The 15,882-nt window shown below is 34.5% G+C and overlaps 1 protein-coding gene across 1 annotated transcript in view; it reads left to right on the top strand.

Moving 5' to 3' along the window:
* Positions 1-15,882, top strand: part of MIPOL1 (mirror-image polydactyly 1) — a 236,575-nt gene that overhangs the window by 14,321 nt on the left and 206,372 nt on the right. Inside the window, exon 5 of the mRNA XM_021701365.1 lies at positions 7,963-8,092. Within this exon, the coding sequence (XP_021557040.1) occupies positions 7,963-8,092 (130 nt within the window). The remainder of the gene's footprint in view (positions 1-7,962; positions 8,093-15,882) is intronic.

Below are 15,882 nucleotides of genomic sequence, written 5' to 3'. Positions count from 1 at the left end.
TGACCTACAAATTAGAAGTGGGTTGGTTTTTTGTTTTTTTTAGAAGTGTTTAAATTTTTTTTCATTGCTATATAGTTGATACCTGTTACATTAGTTTCAAGACAGCATACTGATTCAACAACTCTACATGTTATGCTTTGCTCACCACAAGTAGAGCTACCATCTGTCACCATACAACACTATTAAATACCATTGACTACGTTCTCTATGCCATACCTTTCATCCTTATGACTTTTCCATTCCATAATTGGAAGTCTGTATCTCCCACTCTCCTTCACACATTTTGCCCATTCCCCCATTTCCTCCCCCTTTGGCACCCACTGGTTTATTCTCTATATTAATGGGACCATTTCTGTTTTTTGTTTATTTTTTTCTAATTTTGTTTTGTCTTTAGATTCTATGTACAAGTGAAATCATATGGTATTTGTTTTTCTCTGTCTGATGTGTTTCACTCAGCATAATAGTACCCTCTAGGTCCACCCGTGTTGTCGCAAATGGCAAGATTTCATTCTTTTTTATGGCTGAAAAACAGTCCATTGTGTATATATACCACATCTTCCTTATCCATTCATCTATCAGTGGACACTTGGGCTCCTTCCACATCTTGGTTTTCGTAAATAATGCTGCAACAAACATAGGAGTAGAAGTGAAGCAGAAGTGTTTTATAATATAAAATTTTTAAAATATCTTAGAATATTGTGATATTTGCTACAAATTATTATGTCATTATAGTGTACAGTATACGATATAGAATGGGTTCTAAATAATTTTTCTTTCAGTTCCCATGTATAATTTTTGAATGCCAACAAAATATATACACATATGTATATATGTATATGTGTGTGTGTATATTAGGTATACATACATGTATATAAATGATCCAAATTAATCAAAATCATCTTTTTAATATGTCTAGAAATGAAGCCACGTTGGGCATGTGGATTGAGAGTGGAGATGGTAGTGGTGGCGTGGAACCAATGTTTGTTGAGAATCTACTTATTTGGCCAAGAGCTTTCATATATTATCTCACTTAATTTTTCCCTAACAACCGTAAATGGTGGTATCATACACATTTTATGCACCTGAACTGAGACTAAAATAATTTAAAAATATGGAAAAACAGGTTTAGTAAAGTAGTAACTTTAGTATGTTGACACTTCGGATCTGAATCAAAGCCCATATTCTTCCTAATACACTATGTCGCTTTCTCTAAGCTGTTATGAATATCCTTCCTGGAAGGAAACTGCATACAATTATCGGGGGAATTAAAACTCATTATTGTGTACTACATTATGGGCAGAAGTTTCCTTCAAAATGGCACAATGAATTGATACATGGCGGCAGAATAGTATAGCTACAGAAAGCCAATAGCACCAATGATACTACCTTAAAAAAAACAAAACACCTATGAAAGTTGTGCTGGAAAGTACTGGTTCTTCCAAAAGCTGTGTTCATAACAAGAATTTCTTAACCTTATCTAACTGTTGATTAAAAGCATTTGATTTTATGCAAGTGGATATCCAGTTGTTTAGCACAGTTTGTCATGGAGTTTGTTTATCCATTCATTTGTTGATTGAAATTTTTGTTTCTAGTTTGGGGCTATTATAAACAAAGATGCTATGAATATCTGTGTGTAAGTCTTTGTATGGACATATGCTTTAATTTGTCTGGGATCAATACCTGTGAGTGAAATAGCTGAGTCTTATGGTAGGTGTATGTTTAACTTTTTAAGAAACTGACCAACTGTGATTGCACTATCCTGCATTCCCATAGGCAGTGAATGAGGGTTCCAGTGGCTCTCCCTTCTTCCCAGCATCTTTAATCATGCTTTCATTCTAACCTTTGTGATAGGTATGTGATGGTTATCTTGTAGTTTTAATTTGCATTTCTCTAATGACTAAAGATGCTGAGCACCTTTCCTTGTGCTTCTTTATCATCAGTATGTCTGCTTTGATAAAGTGTCTAAGGCTTTTGCCCATTTTTTTTTTAAAGATTTTATTTATTTATTTGACAGAGAGAGACTCAGAGACAGAGGGAACACAAGCAGGGGGAGTGGGAGAGGGAGAAGCAGGCTTCCTGCCGAGCAGGGAGCCCGATGTGGGGCTCCATCCCAGGACCCTGGGACCATGACCTGAGCCGAAGGCAGACGCTTAATGACTGAGCCACCCAGGTGCCCCAGCTTTTGCCCATTTTTAATTGGGTTTTTTTGTTTTCTTATTTTTGAGGTTTGAGAGTTTTAAAAATTATTTTCAGGATGCAAGTCTTTTATCAGATATATGCTTTGCAATTATCTTTTTCTATCTGTGGCTTCTCTTTTAATTTTCTATCCGTGTCTTTTGAAGAGTGGAGATTTTTAATTGAGTTAAATTGAAGTCCAACTTACCAATTTTTAAAAATGGGTTATATACTTCGGTACTATAGTTAAGAAAGCTTCACCTACCTAAATTCACGAAGGTTTTCTGCCAGAACATTTATAGTTTTAGGTTTTGTATTCATCTTGTGGAATGAAAGGTTATTTTACCTTTAAAAAATTAATAAAAATTATTGGGTGCCTGGGTGGTTTAGTCGTTAAGCGTCTGCCTTCAGCTCAGGTCATGGTCCCTGGGTCCTGGGGTCGAGTCCCACATCAGGCTCCCTGCTCCACGGAGAGCCTGCTTCTCCCTCTCCCACTTCCCCTGCTTGTGTTCCCTCTCTCGCTGTGTCTCTCTCTGTCAAAAAAATAAATAAAATTTTTTAAAAAATTAATAAAAATTACTAAAATAACAAACTAAGAAGAGAAAAATTAATCACATTCAAGGCCACACCACCTTCTTGTTTCAACTCTTATACTCTAAATAAGTGTTCTAGCTGTAGCTTATTTAGTGTTAGATTTACTTCATTTTTGTGCCTTTTATTAGTGATTTCACTGTTTCAAACAGCCCCCAAGTGTAGTGCTGAAATACAATCTAGTGTTCCCTGAGTACCAGAAGGCTATGTTGTGAGTTACGGAGAAAATATGTGTATTAGGTAAGTTTTGTTCAGGCATGAGTTACAGTGCCTTCAGCCATGGATTCAATGTTATTAAATCAAAGTATATGTTAAACAAGTGTCTTTAAACAGAAACACACATAAAACAGGGTTATGTATTGGTTGGTTGACAAAAATATTAGTCCGTTTCAGTTGATTAATTTTTTGTCATTATGGGTCCTAATTTTGGTGCTTGTTTGCATGCCTGGCAATTGGATGCCATGATGAATTTTACCATTTTGGAAGCTATTTTGTATTCTTATAAAATATTTTTGAACTTTCTAATCAGATGTACTTAGGTTTTTTGGAAACGGGTCTCTCCTTTTGGGTCATGTTTTAAAGATACGCTAGATGTTACCAGAGCAGTGTTTAGGGTTGATTAATCCCCACTGCTGAGGCAAGACTCTTCTGAGTACTCTATGCAGTACCTCACGAATCTTGAGGTTTTCTGATCTGGCTGGTGGGAACAACATGCATTATTTTTGGTTTTCTGGAGCCCAGGGCACTGTTGCCTCTAATCCTTTCAGGTGGTTCTTTCCCCTGTATGGAGTAGTTTACTCACAGGTACACTCAGTATTCAACTGACATTTTGAGGAAGACCCTCTGTACAACTCCAAAATTTTCTTTCTTTGCAGCTGTTTTTTCTCTTATAGTCTCTCTTGTGAATTCCGGCTGCTTTGGTTTCTCCAGATTATATCTCTGCCCTCCCAAATTGTGGAATCAGCTGGGTTCCTCCTTGATTCTTCCCTTCCTGTGCCATATTCTGGAAATTCTGTGTATTAAGCTGGGCTAATCATAGGGCTCAACTCATTTGTTTGTTTCCTCAGGTCACTGTTGTTTGTTTCCTTACAGTCTTGAAAGCTGTCATCCTAAATATTTTGTCCATTTTTAAAAATTGTTTTGGGGCACCTGGGTAGCTCAGTCAGTTAAGCAGCGTCTGCTTTTGTTTGGCTCAGGTCATGATCCCAGAGTTCTGGGATCAAGCCCCTGCATTGGGCTCCCTGCTCAGCAGGGAGTCTGCTTTTCTCTCTCTCTCTGCCCCTACCCCCGAGTGCATGTGCACACTTTTTCTCTCTCTCTCTGTCAAATAAATAAATAAAATCTTTTAAAAAATTGATTTAAGTGGAAGGACAAATCCAAATCCTGTTACTCCATCTTGACCAGAAGGACAAGTCTCTGTTGCTTAAAATTTAATCTTAACATGTACCTTCAGAAATTTTATCATACATACTAACTTTTTTCTACTCTTAATATTTTTCTTTAAATCAGCTCAACTTTTTAACTAGATAAATGTATTTTTTAATGTAGTGTTTCTTATTTAGTTTTAACATCTAAACATAAAAGTACACCAATAACTGTGCAGTTTTATGAATCTCAGAAAGTGTGAACAAACTATGTAACCAGCACCCAGATCAAGAAACCAAATATCACCAATTATCCCAGAAATGTCCCTCATCCTCCCTTTCAGTACGCCTTCCAAAAGGTAATCATTATCCTAAGTTTAATAACTAGGTCATTCTTTTGTGTTTTTGAACTTTAGATAAATGAAGTAATAGAAAGTTACGTTCGTAGGGGCATCTGGCTCAACAATGTGTTTTGGTAACTTAGAGAAATTTAAAATTTAATTAGACATTAAATTAAATGACACTAGGAGACATTATAGGCCTAATATACCCGTTACATTTTTGTAATATACATTAAAGTGATACATAACTGTTAAAAACCGTGTTTTGCAACCTGTATTTTATGTAACATTGTCCGGGAGGGAACATGGTGATAGGTGATGCTGGGAAGGTAAGCTAGAACTGGACTCTAGTTTTCCTTGAATGCCAGGCTGAGACCGTTTTTTTTTTTTTTTGCCTTGAAATCTATGTAGCAGCAGCAAGAAGAGTAACCTGTTTATCCTAAGGTTTTAAGAAAATCATACTGCTGATATATTGAGAGATGCTTAGTGAGGTCACCTGTCCTATTTTTCTCCTCTCTAAAATTTATTCAGTACATGCTTAGCTCTTGGGTTCTCTTATTTTACCCTTTTTGTTACGAATTGAATCCATTTTCTTTTTCTTTTTAATTTTATTGCCCTTACTTTGGTTCAGGATTTCATTATTTCTTACCTGAACTGTTACAGTAATCTACGATTGGGTCAAGGGGCACACACAATCCAACCTGCAACTTTCTGCTGACCCCTGCATCTTCCACATACACTCTATATGCCAACTTGTGGGTGTTTCCTTCTAAAGCACAGATTTGATCAAATTGTTTCTATTCTAGAAGTCTTTTAATGTAATATCTAAACTCTAGGATGGCATATATATGTATATTTACTTCTGCGTAGCTTTACTTTCAAGGAATGGGCCATTTATATGGGTTATTGAAGTGAATTCTTGCTTAGATTACTCCTCTAGTCTCCTAACTAGTCTCTGCTTCTATGCATGCCCACCTCCAGACTATTTCTCACTCAGAAACCAGAATTCCTTTTCAGACTTCCACCATATAAATGTGATGCTGTCTTTTCCTTGCTCAGGACACTCCCATTGGCTACCATTATAGGCTACCATTATAGTTAGATGATACCTAAAATCCTTGCTATGGATCACAAGGCCCATTGTGATCTCCCAGAGCTCTCACCCTTTATCACTGCTTCAGACACATTGGCCTTACTGCTGTTCCTCTAACACTTTCAGGACCTTTGTATTACTTTTTATTCTGCTTATTAGTCTACTTTCAAATATATAGATATATATGGCTTCTCTTCCTTTATTTACATGTGCTGAAATGTCATTTATTTAAAAAGCCCTTTTCTGGCCACCTTTCCTAAATTAGTTTATTCTTTTCCCATGTTCCAAATCATTCTTTTTTTCTCTCACTCACCCTTATTTTCTTTCAAAACCTTTACTTCTATCTGTCTCTCTGCCTGTTTAATTTTGGCCCTGCTTTCTCTCTGCTGTCTGTCTCTCTATAATAGAATGTATACATCTCCAGGAAGGTAAGGACTTTTAAGAACACGGTAGTCATACTACTTAAAACTGGATGGGTGACTGCCACAGGAATTTCATAAATATTTGATGCAAGAATAAATTAATGAATGAGTGAAGAAATGAATGAATATATTTCTCTTCCCTTAGGCTCACTTTCTTGAAAATGGTTTTGACTTTACTTATTTATTTTTTTTAAAGATTTTATTTATTTATTCGACAGATAGAGAGAGAGCACAAGTAGGCAGAGTGGCAGGCAGAAGGAGAGGGAGAAGCAGGCTCTCTGCTGAGCAGGGAGCCGGACGTGGGGCTCGATCCCAGGACCCCAGGATCATGACCTGAGCCGAAGACAGCCGCTTAACTGACTGAGCCACCCAGGTGCCCCGAAAATGGTTTTGACTTTAGCTTTGCCGTTGCATGTTCCATTTTGTATTCTACTATGGAAAAGATATAGATGATTTACTCTTGGGGTTTTTTTTCTTTTTAACCAGTTATAATTTAAATAATACAAGAATAACTCTTGATTAGCTATGCATTAATCTATGACAAATGTTAGCAAAAACCCAATGTTTTGTAAACTAAAAGAACATTTCAAACATCTTTCCTAAGTTTATTTTGTGGTTTGACAGTGTAAGTAAAATTTGGTCAGTGATCTAGGTATTTGAGCCCCTTTTTGTCTAACATTGCAGTGATATTTTAAAAGTTATATAAGAATTGTGTAAGACTGTTGAATCACAGACCTGTACCTCTGAAACAAATAATACGTTATATGTTAAAAAAAAGAAGAAGATAGTAGGAAGGGAAAAATGAAGGGGGGTAAATCGGAGGGGGAGACGAACCATGAGAGACTATGGACTCTGTGAAACAAACTGAGGGTTCTAGAGGGGAGGGGAGTGGGGGGATGGGTTAGCCTGGTGATGGATATTAAAGAGGGCACATACTGAATGGAGCACTGGGTGTTATATGCAAACAATGAATCATGGAACACTACATCAAAAACTAATGATGTAATGTATGGTGATTAACATAACATAATAAAAAAAACTTAAAAAAAAATAAAATACAACATGAGGCTACCAAAAAAAAGTTACATAAAATTTCAGGTAGAAATTATGCTTGAGAAATGACAATTTCAGATAACATCAAAGCTCCCTAGGTAGTGCTGCACAAATCTAGATGAGACCATTTGTATTACGATCTATATAAACGATGCTCTCTGGAGATGTGCAGTGCTAAAGAGCTCACCTCTGCCCGTTTGCTTTTTCCTTGATCCCATTTCTTTCCTTTTCTTCCACTATGCTACTGACATAACTACTGTCCTGAAGTTGATGATTTTCATTGCCATGCTTGTTTTAATATTTTTACTAATTGTGTTTGTCCATAAATGATAGGTAGAGTTGTTTTGCCTTGGACCTTGCAATTTTTGCCATAATTTTATTCTTGAAATGTATCCAGCTAATTCATTTTAAATGTTGTATTGTATTCCATTTTGAATGTTTAGTAATTTTTTAATTCTTGCTCCTGTTATTGGACATTTAGGTTATTTCTAAGTTTTTGCTGTTATATAATGCTGCAGTAAGCATTTTTTTATACATGTTTCCTTGTGCACATGTGCAAGAATTTCTCTAGGCTGCATACCAAATAGGAGATTTGCCAGGTTATAGGCAAATCTTTAACTGTAATAAATATTGCCAAATTACTCAATGACTGTAGAAATATATACACCTATCTGCAGTGTATGTGAGAGTTTCCTTTATTTCACAAGCTCACAGTATTTGTTATTATTTGACCTTTTAATTTGTGTTTTTATGGGTATGAAATGTATTTCAATTTTGTAGTAGCTTTTAAAAATGTTTTTTCAAGGATTAATTGATACTAATTTAATTTAGTAAAATAACAAAATTCTTTTTCTTTTTCTTTTTGCTAAAAGTATGCATTTTTAAATTTTCTCTAATTAATTATGGATTATATATTTTGGTAGCTCTGGTTGAAGAAGTGTATTTTGCACAGAAGGAACGTGATGAAGCTATTATGTCTCGACTGCGGTTAGCCAATGAGGAGAGAGATGAAGCAATTGCACGAGCCGAGCATATGGAAATGTCTCTAAAAGTGTACGTATACATTTAAAACTATATGTGACTTTTGGAGCATTTGTAAAGTGCATGCATTATGTGGTAGTTACATATTAAGAAAAGTTACTGATTGTTATATGGTTCACCAGTAAATTTCATATTCCCACAGTCATGCTGTAGTAGTTTGCATGTCAGGGATAACAGTCAAAAAAAGGAGGGGTCAGGGGGAATACACAGCACTCTCTGTACAATTACTCTCTTTACTTCTTCATAGCCTACTGTTGGTATACTTACTCTACCTTCCTTTGCGATGCCTCTTTTCTTCCCTCTTTTAGTATCACTTTCTTGATTTATTTAAACCATGTAGGTTCTTTCACTGCTCTCTGCTTAATATGCTCATTCCTATTCATCACTACTTTTTACTTTTATTAGGTGTAGCATAAAATATAATGACACTTGAAATAGGGTAGAGCCTGAGAATCTACATTTTTAACAAGCAACCTAGGTGATTCTGATATAGGTAAATAATGGACCACACTTAGATAAATAATGCTCTAGAAATTCTCCAATTTTAATGTGATCACTTGGGAAATCTTTTTAAAATGCTCATTCTCATTCAATAAGTATGGAGTGGAGCTGAAGATTCTGTTTTTCTTCAAGTTCCCTGATAATGTAAATGATGCTAGTCTAAGGAGTCAGATTTAGGTAAAGGCTCTAGAGCATCTAGAAATATACTACTTGTAAGATAGGTACAGTGTAGTAATGTAATATTTTATGATGATCCATCAATATATTTATTGAGTGTTTGCTCTGCCCGACATTGTGCTAGGCTCCATGGGGGATTACAGTAAAGTACTAATTAAAACATTGTTCATTAGGGAGACAAAAAGTCATTAAATAATTAACATGACAGTGTTCAAGTTGTGATTAGGTAATGTGGTTTGTTTTTTGTTTAGATTAATGGCTTCATTTTTTTTGAAGACTGATGCTCATTATAAGGCGTTAAACTCATTGAATAATAGAAATAAAAAAACAAAATTTACCTGAATTCCCCAGTGCCTACTCCCAAATAACTATCTTTATCAATAGAGAAACATTATTCCAAACATTTTCTTTGCTTATATAGTTAAATACTATTATCTACAAGAATGGATGGTTGATGGTTGGTGGCTGAGTGGATGTATACATAGAATTAATTTGATAAAAATCAAATAATTCTCTACATATTGTTTTATTTGAGAGGCAATATAATGTAGAGGTTAACAGCACAGAATCCAGATCCAGACATCTGTATTTGAATGTACAAATTACTCAGTCTCTGGAATTCAGTTTTTTGCCTACAAAATGGGTAAATAGTACCTACTTTGTATAAGTTGTTACGAGGACTAAATGATTTAATAAATATTGAAAAGTACCTGGTTCATAGCTGGTGCTGTGTGTTTTTTGAATTTGGGAGTAATAATCAATTGAAGTGAAACTAAAGAAAATTTTGAACCTCATGCAAAGTCTACTTCATACAGTAAGATGTAGTAATTCCCCAAAGATCCTTCAAAATTTAAGAAAAGAGGCTGAAAAACATTAAGGTTTTGGAATCATCAATTCTTTTCAGTTTTTTGAAATTTGCGGTGTTTTGGTTAAACAGTATCATTTGACTTTCAGCTATGAAGTAAGTTTTAAACTCCTTTTTTTCTTTATTAATTCTAGTTATAAAATCTTTGTAAAAATTGTATTAGATTCTATAGCCAAAATGTCCCCCTCTTGTTTAATTTTGATTTTATATTTAAAAGGACTGAATAATCATTATCTGCAACTTTTTTCATACAGGGCATTTTTATACCTGATTTCTTTATTTTGGGAAATCCCTGGGTAACTGAATTTCATTTTCAGTTTTTTGAGGAAGGGCTAATAAATACTTTATTCTCAGATTTAGCATGCTTCAAACTGGCTTTGTGTTATTCTTATATTCAAATTGCTTATGAATAAAATTATTGAGTTAAGTTTTTTTTTATTCTAAACATTATAAAAATGTTACTCTATTTTTTGACATTGAGTTTGGCTAAAAAGAAGTCTGGTTACAGGTTTTTTTCCCTTACTTATATGTGACTTGTTTTGGTTTTTGGTTTTTTTCTGCCTGAAGGATTCTTTGTTCTTAGAAGAACTTAATCATAGTATTTGTTTTGATTCTTCTTTAATAACATATTTGGAACCCACAGCATGCCCCTCTAAGGACTATTTGATTCTTGTTTTAGTTCATGGAAATTTTAGATTTGTGAATTTTGTATTCTATTTGTTAGGCTGTTTTAGAGACTCTAGTTATTATTAGGGTACTTTTGTCTTTATGTATTATCTGTTTAATAATTATTTGAATCCCTCTCTTTTTCTCTGCATTCACTGTGATCATCTCAAGCCTTTTCTTTATATTAGTAATTCCAATTGTTTGGTGTCTTGCAGTGGACCATGGGCTCACTCTACCTGTTCTTGTGTATATCCGGATTCCATGGAGTATTACTTTTGGGCTTTTACTTGTTCCATTGGTGTAGTTCCATTGGTGCAAAATGGCCTGCTCTGGTGCTTCTTCCTTCCTTTGTAAAGATTCTTCTGTAATACAGGCTTCTTCTGTTCAGGAATGATTTTACTTTTCTCTGGGCTATCTATACAATTCATTAGTCTCTCAGGTTATTTCCAAGCTGTGTGGTCTTAGTGAAAAATTCTCAGGATTTGGTGAGCTCACTCTCTTTTCTCCATACCTGTTTTTATGTGTCAAAGGAAAAGTTCGGTGAACCTGGCCCAAATCATCATATGTCTACCCTACTTTTAAAAATTACCATGTAATGTCCTACTTCCTTTACTGTTTGACTAATTTTTTATCTTCACTCACGTGGCAGATTTCTGTGTTCAGATTTCACTCCACTGTCTTTCCTTGGACTTCCTTTCTCCCCCCAATAAACTTCTTATTTTAGAATACTTTTAGATTTACAGAAAGTTTGCAAAGGTAGTACAGGGAATTTCCATATAACCACCTTCCAGTTTTCCTTTTTCTTAACGGCTTACGTTATTATGGTACATATGTCATGGGGGAGAAAGCAACATTGGTATATAATTATTAACTAAACTCCACACTTTCTTTAGATTTCACTAATTTTTCTCATGTCCTTTTTATGTTCCAAGATCCCATCCAGAATCCCATATTAATTTAGTTGCTATGTCTCCTTTGCCTACTCTAGTCATATTTTCTCAGACTTCCTTTGTTTTTGATGACATTGACAGTTTTCAGGAGTATTCGTCAGGCATTTGATAGAATGTTATTCAGTTTGGGTTTTTGTTTTTTGTTTTTTAAAATTTTTCTCATGGTTAGACTGAGGTATTGGTTTTGGGGGGACAATGAGTCCAGGACTGAAGTGCCATTCTCATCATATTATTTCAACATTATGTATCAACATGACTTAACACCAGTGATGTTAATCTTGGTCACCTAGCCAGGGTAGTGCTTACCATGTTTCTTCACTGTAAAGTTACTTACCAACATTCCCCTTTCATATTCTTTGAAGCAGGTTACTTAAGTGCAGCCCATACTCAGAAGTGGGGATAAGGGGTATGGGCTGAGAGGTTAATTGAGCTCTACTTCCCTCATGGAAAATATCTACATAAATTATTTCTAATTCTTCAGTACAGGAGATTTGTCTCCTCTCCCTCATTTATTTATTTGTTTGTTTGTTTATGTTAGTATAGACTCATTGATACTCATTTAATACTTTGGGTTATAATCTAATACTGTGTTATTTATTGTGTTGCTTGAAGTGTTCCAGCTTGGCCATTGGAAGCTCTTTCAGTTGGCCTCCATATCCCTTTGACATGTCCCCATCCTTTTGATTTTTAAACACTTTTCTTACCTTTCTGCACCACAGGATGCCCCTGGGTCATGTCTTGTAGGGATGTGTAGGGATGTATAAGGATGTGCCTCACCCATAGAATCAGTCATTCCTCAAAGGGCCGTGATTCCTTTTATTGGACAACGGTACTAGAAACCAAGATCTGGATTCTGAGTGTGCTCATTGTTAGTTGGTGTGGCTACTTTTAGGCCCAATCGCAGAAAGAGCTAGGAAATATATGTATGTATACTAACTGATATATATACACATATATGAAGTTATTTATGTATGTATCTATCTGTATCTTTATTAAGCTAAATCTGAATTCATACTTATTTCTCTGATTCTAATCCAGTGCCACATCGTTCATTCTGGCTTTCTCCTTTTTCTTATGTGTAATTTCCTCTCCAACAGTAAGAAACCTGGTTTCCATCCCCTACCATCCATCATTTCCTTATTTCTTCTACCCCAGTATACGTTATAACTCTTTCAGAATCATTAACGGATACCCCCATGAGAAACAACTTTACCTACTAGAGTACACTGTTCATGTATAGTTCCTTTAGTCTTTAATGTTACAGTTTCCAAAGTACCACTTTCCAAAGTTACTTAGAATGGCTCTTCTTTTTTCCCTCTACCTCCTTAAGTGAAGTTATGTAATACAGTTTGTAATATAGTCAGGCTCTTCTTCATAGTCTTCATACTATCCTAGGGTCCTCTCACCTCCTGGTGATTCTTTTCTTTTTTCTAATTTTTGGCGAATTTGAATAAAGTTGCTATAAGCATTTGCATACAGGTTTTGTGTGGACATATGCTTTCAAATCAGTTGGCTAAACCTAGTAACAAAATTCCTGGGGCCATATGTTTAATCTATGTTAACTTTAGAGAAAACTGCTGAAGTCTCTTCCAGAGTTGGCTGTACTACACCATTTTGTATTCCCATCAGCAGTGAATGTTTTTTGTTAATGGTGTGTTTAGCAGAACATAAGTTTTAAATATTGATGAAATGGACTTTATTGATTTTTTTTTCTTTCATGGATTGTACTTTGATATTGAATCTAAAACTCATTGCCATATGTAAGGTCACACAGGTTTTTTGAAATCCTTTTCTTCTGAAGTTATAAATTTCATGTTTGACATTTAGATCTGTGATTTATTTTGAGTTAATTTTTGTGTAAGGTAGGCAGTGCTTGTGGGGTTGTTCAGTTTTTTTCTTTTTTGCATATGGACATTTATTTATTCCAGTACCACTTGTTGAAAAGGCCATCATTTATTAAATTTACTTGGCACCTTTGTCAAAACTCAGTTGACTATATTAGTGTGGATTAATTTCTGGACTTTATTTTCTGTTCCATTGATCTGTGCATCTGTCCCTTTGCCAATACCACATAGTATTGATTATTGAATCTTTATAGTGTCTGAAATCCAATAATGTTAACCTTCTAATTTTGCTCTTTTATTACAGAATTGTTTTGGCTATTCTGGTACCTTTCCTTTTCCATATGCCTTTTAAAATCAGTTTGTTTATATCTACAAAAACATTTGCTGGGGCCAAATATTTATTTATTTATTTATTTGTTTATAAAGATTTTATTTATTTGACACAGAGAGAGAGTACAAGCAGGGGGAGTGGCGGGACCTGAGCCAAAAGCATATGCTTAATAGACTGAGCCACCCAGGCGCCCCTGGCCAAATATTTTTAAACATAACTTTTCAAAGTAGATGCCTTTTTTATTTCAGTAATACTTTCATTATAACTTTACAACTCTTCTTTGGGGATTTGCAAGTAATATCACATTTAGTTTATCAGCTGCTGCACAGTGCTGTATTTACATGTAATTCATGACTGTAAATTTTGTTACCTAGGTTGATTACCAATTTTATTCATAAAATTTGCTTCTAAACAGATTTTGTTTCTTTTCAGAAATCAAAATCACACCCCAAAGATAACAAATCAGCTTTTTATACGTCACTACTCCTCGAGGTAGATGATGTTTGTACTTTATAGGTGAGAAAACAGAGTGGTTGACTACTTGCCCAAAGAGTCAAAGTCAATTACACATTGTAGGACTTATCTATCTCAGACTTATATAGGCAACTGAAGCTTACCATATCCCAAATGGAATTTTTTAATTCATTTTAAAACCTTATTCTCCCTTGATCCTTTGTCCCAGTCAGTGGCATAGCCATCTGCCCACATATCCAAATCAAAACTTCTTCCTCAGAGCCTCTACTAATTTGGTCTCTTAGTTTTGTTCATTCTCTCTTTAATTGATGGCTCTAAATTGAGCCTATCTTTCCCTCTATTTTTTTTTTTTTACCTTCCATTGTCTACTTTAATTTGCACATACATTTGTTCCAGTTTTTATTACAATATATTAAAATTAGGGTTCCTTGAGGCAGACCCTTTTTCATTTGTTCTTTGTAGCATTAGTATTAATGGAGAAATAGGAAAGGGAGAAAAGAAAAACACTCAATCCCAAGCCTTTTCTTTTAGTTATTTAGTCCATTCAATAAATATTTATTGAATATGTTCTATGTGTCAGGTTACTCAGAACACAGCATTATGGCCCCAGTTTAGTTGAGAAGATAGTCATTAAATAACTACATAAATACTTAAAATAATATTAACTGATATGAATAATTGTTGGTTCTTAGGAACAGTTTGTAGTCCACTCCTACAGTTTTATAGTCCAGCGGTGCAGATTGGGGAGATCAGGAAAAATCATACATAAGAGGGAAGAACAACAACTTTAAAATAATAATATGTCAGCATAGTTTTAAATGTTACTGTGGATGCTCCTTTCTACTCAATTGACATCTATAGGTTCTGAACTTTCAACAGTGCATTTTAGATGAATTCCTTATTAAGGTAGAACCAATTTATAATTGAGCTTTGCTTGACTGAAAGGCATATTTGGAGGCATATTTGGAGTTACAGGTTGAAATAATACACATTATTTCACATCTCTTTTTAATTCCTTATTTCTTGCTTCCTATAATCTTCATATTCCTTCTGTCATTTTCTTTTCATCTTTGCCAGTTCTGATCTACTTCTGTCTTTTGGTGATGTCTGTTTTGTCTTACCTTCTGCCTTCCCCTACCCCTTGAAAATCTTCAATTCTTTTTTCTTTTTCACTTTTATCCAAAACTAGAAAAAAAGTAAAAAGGATTCAAGTTAAAATGACTAAAATTTACTTACTTATATAGACACATTTGTGTATGTATATTCCAACTTTTGAGATCATGATATTCAGTCTCTTCAGTTTTTCTTTTTAACAAATTAAGGTGGCACTGTGTAAAAATGAAAGAGAATAAAAATTAACAATTCAGAGTTTTTTGATTAGATGATCACTAGTTCCTTTTATCATTTGAGGTCAAAGTTTAGCTGCTTCCCATTGAACAAGGTGAATGACTATAGGTTGAGAAAGGAAAGACATGATATTGACTGATCTGGGGATAAATCAAGAAATGTGACATTTCATGCATGGGTCTTTTCACTTAGAGTGCAGGGGTGTCAGTCAGAATATGCATGGTATAGGAAATCAATTGAAACTTGAGCCCATGGACATTTACTTCAGCAAAATTCTTACTAATTATCATGACTATGTCTGGTTAGACTGTTATAGGCATAATTTAGTTTCCAAAAGGTTGAGATTCTTTTTGTATAATTGTAAATCTCCTATTAGTGATATATAATTTATAGTTTGTCAGCTGTATTTCATATAACATCAACTATTACTTTAAGTCTTTATTAAACCAGTAAAGTCTTATGTGTTATACATGCTGCTAGTAAACCTGAAACCTCTAACAAGTCATTTTATGTAGAAAATAGAAAGCCTGGTAAACTGTTTCAAATTGTCTTCTTTTTTCTAAAAGTAGGTTACGTGTCTAATTTTTATGTTTTCTTAAGTAATACAGTAAGTGATGTACCTTATAAGACTGTATTTTATTTTCTGA

The sequence above is a fragment of the Neomonachus schauinslandi genome, chromosome 9, assembly GCF_002201575.2.
Source record: "Neomonachus schauinslandi chromosome 9, ASM220157v2, whole genome shotgun sequence".
NCBI lineage: Eukaryota > Metazoa > Chordata > Mammalia > Carnivora > Phocidae > Neomonachus > Neomonachus schauinslandi.
Note: the sequence above shows the minus strand (reverse complement) of the source record. Positions and strands in the feature narration are given on the sequence as shown.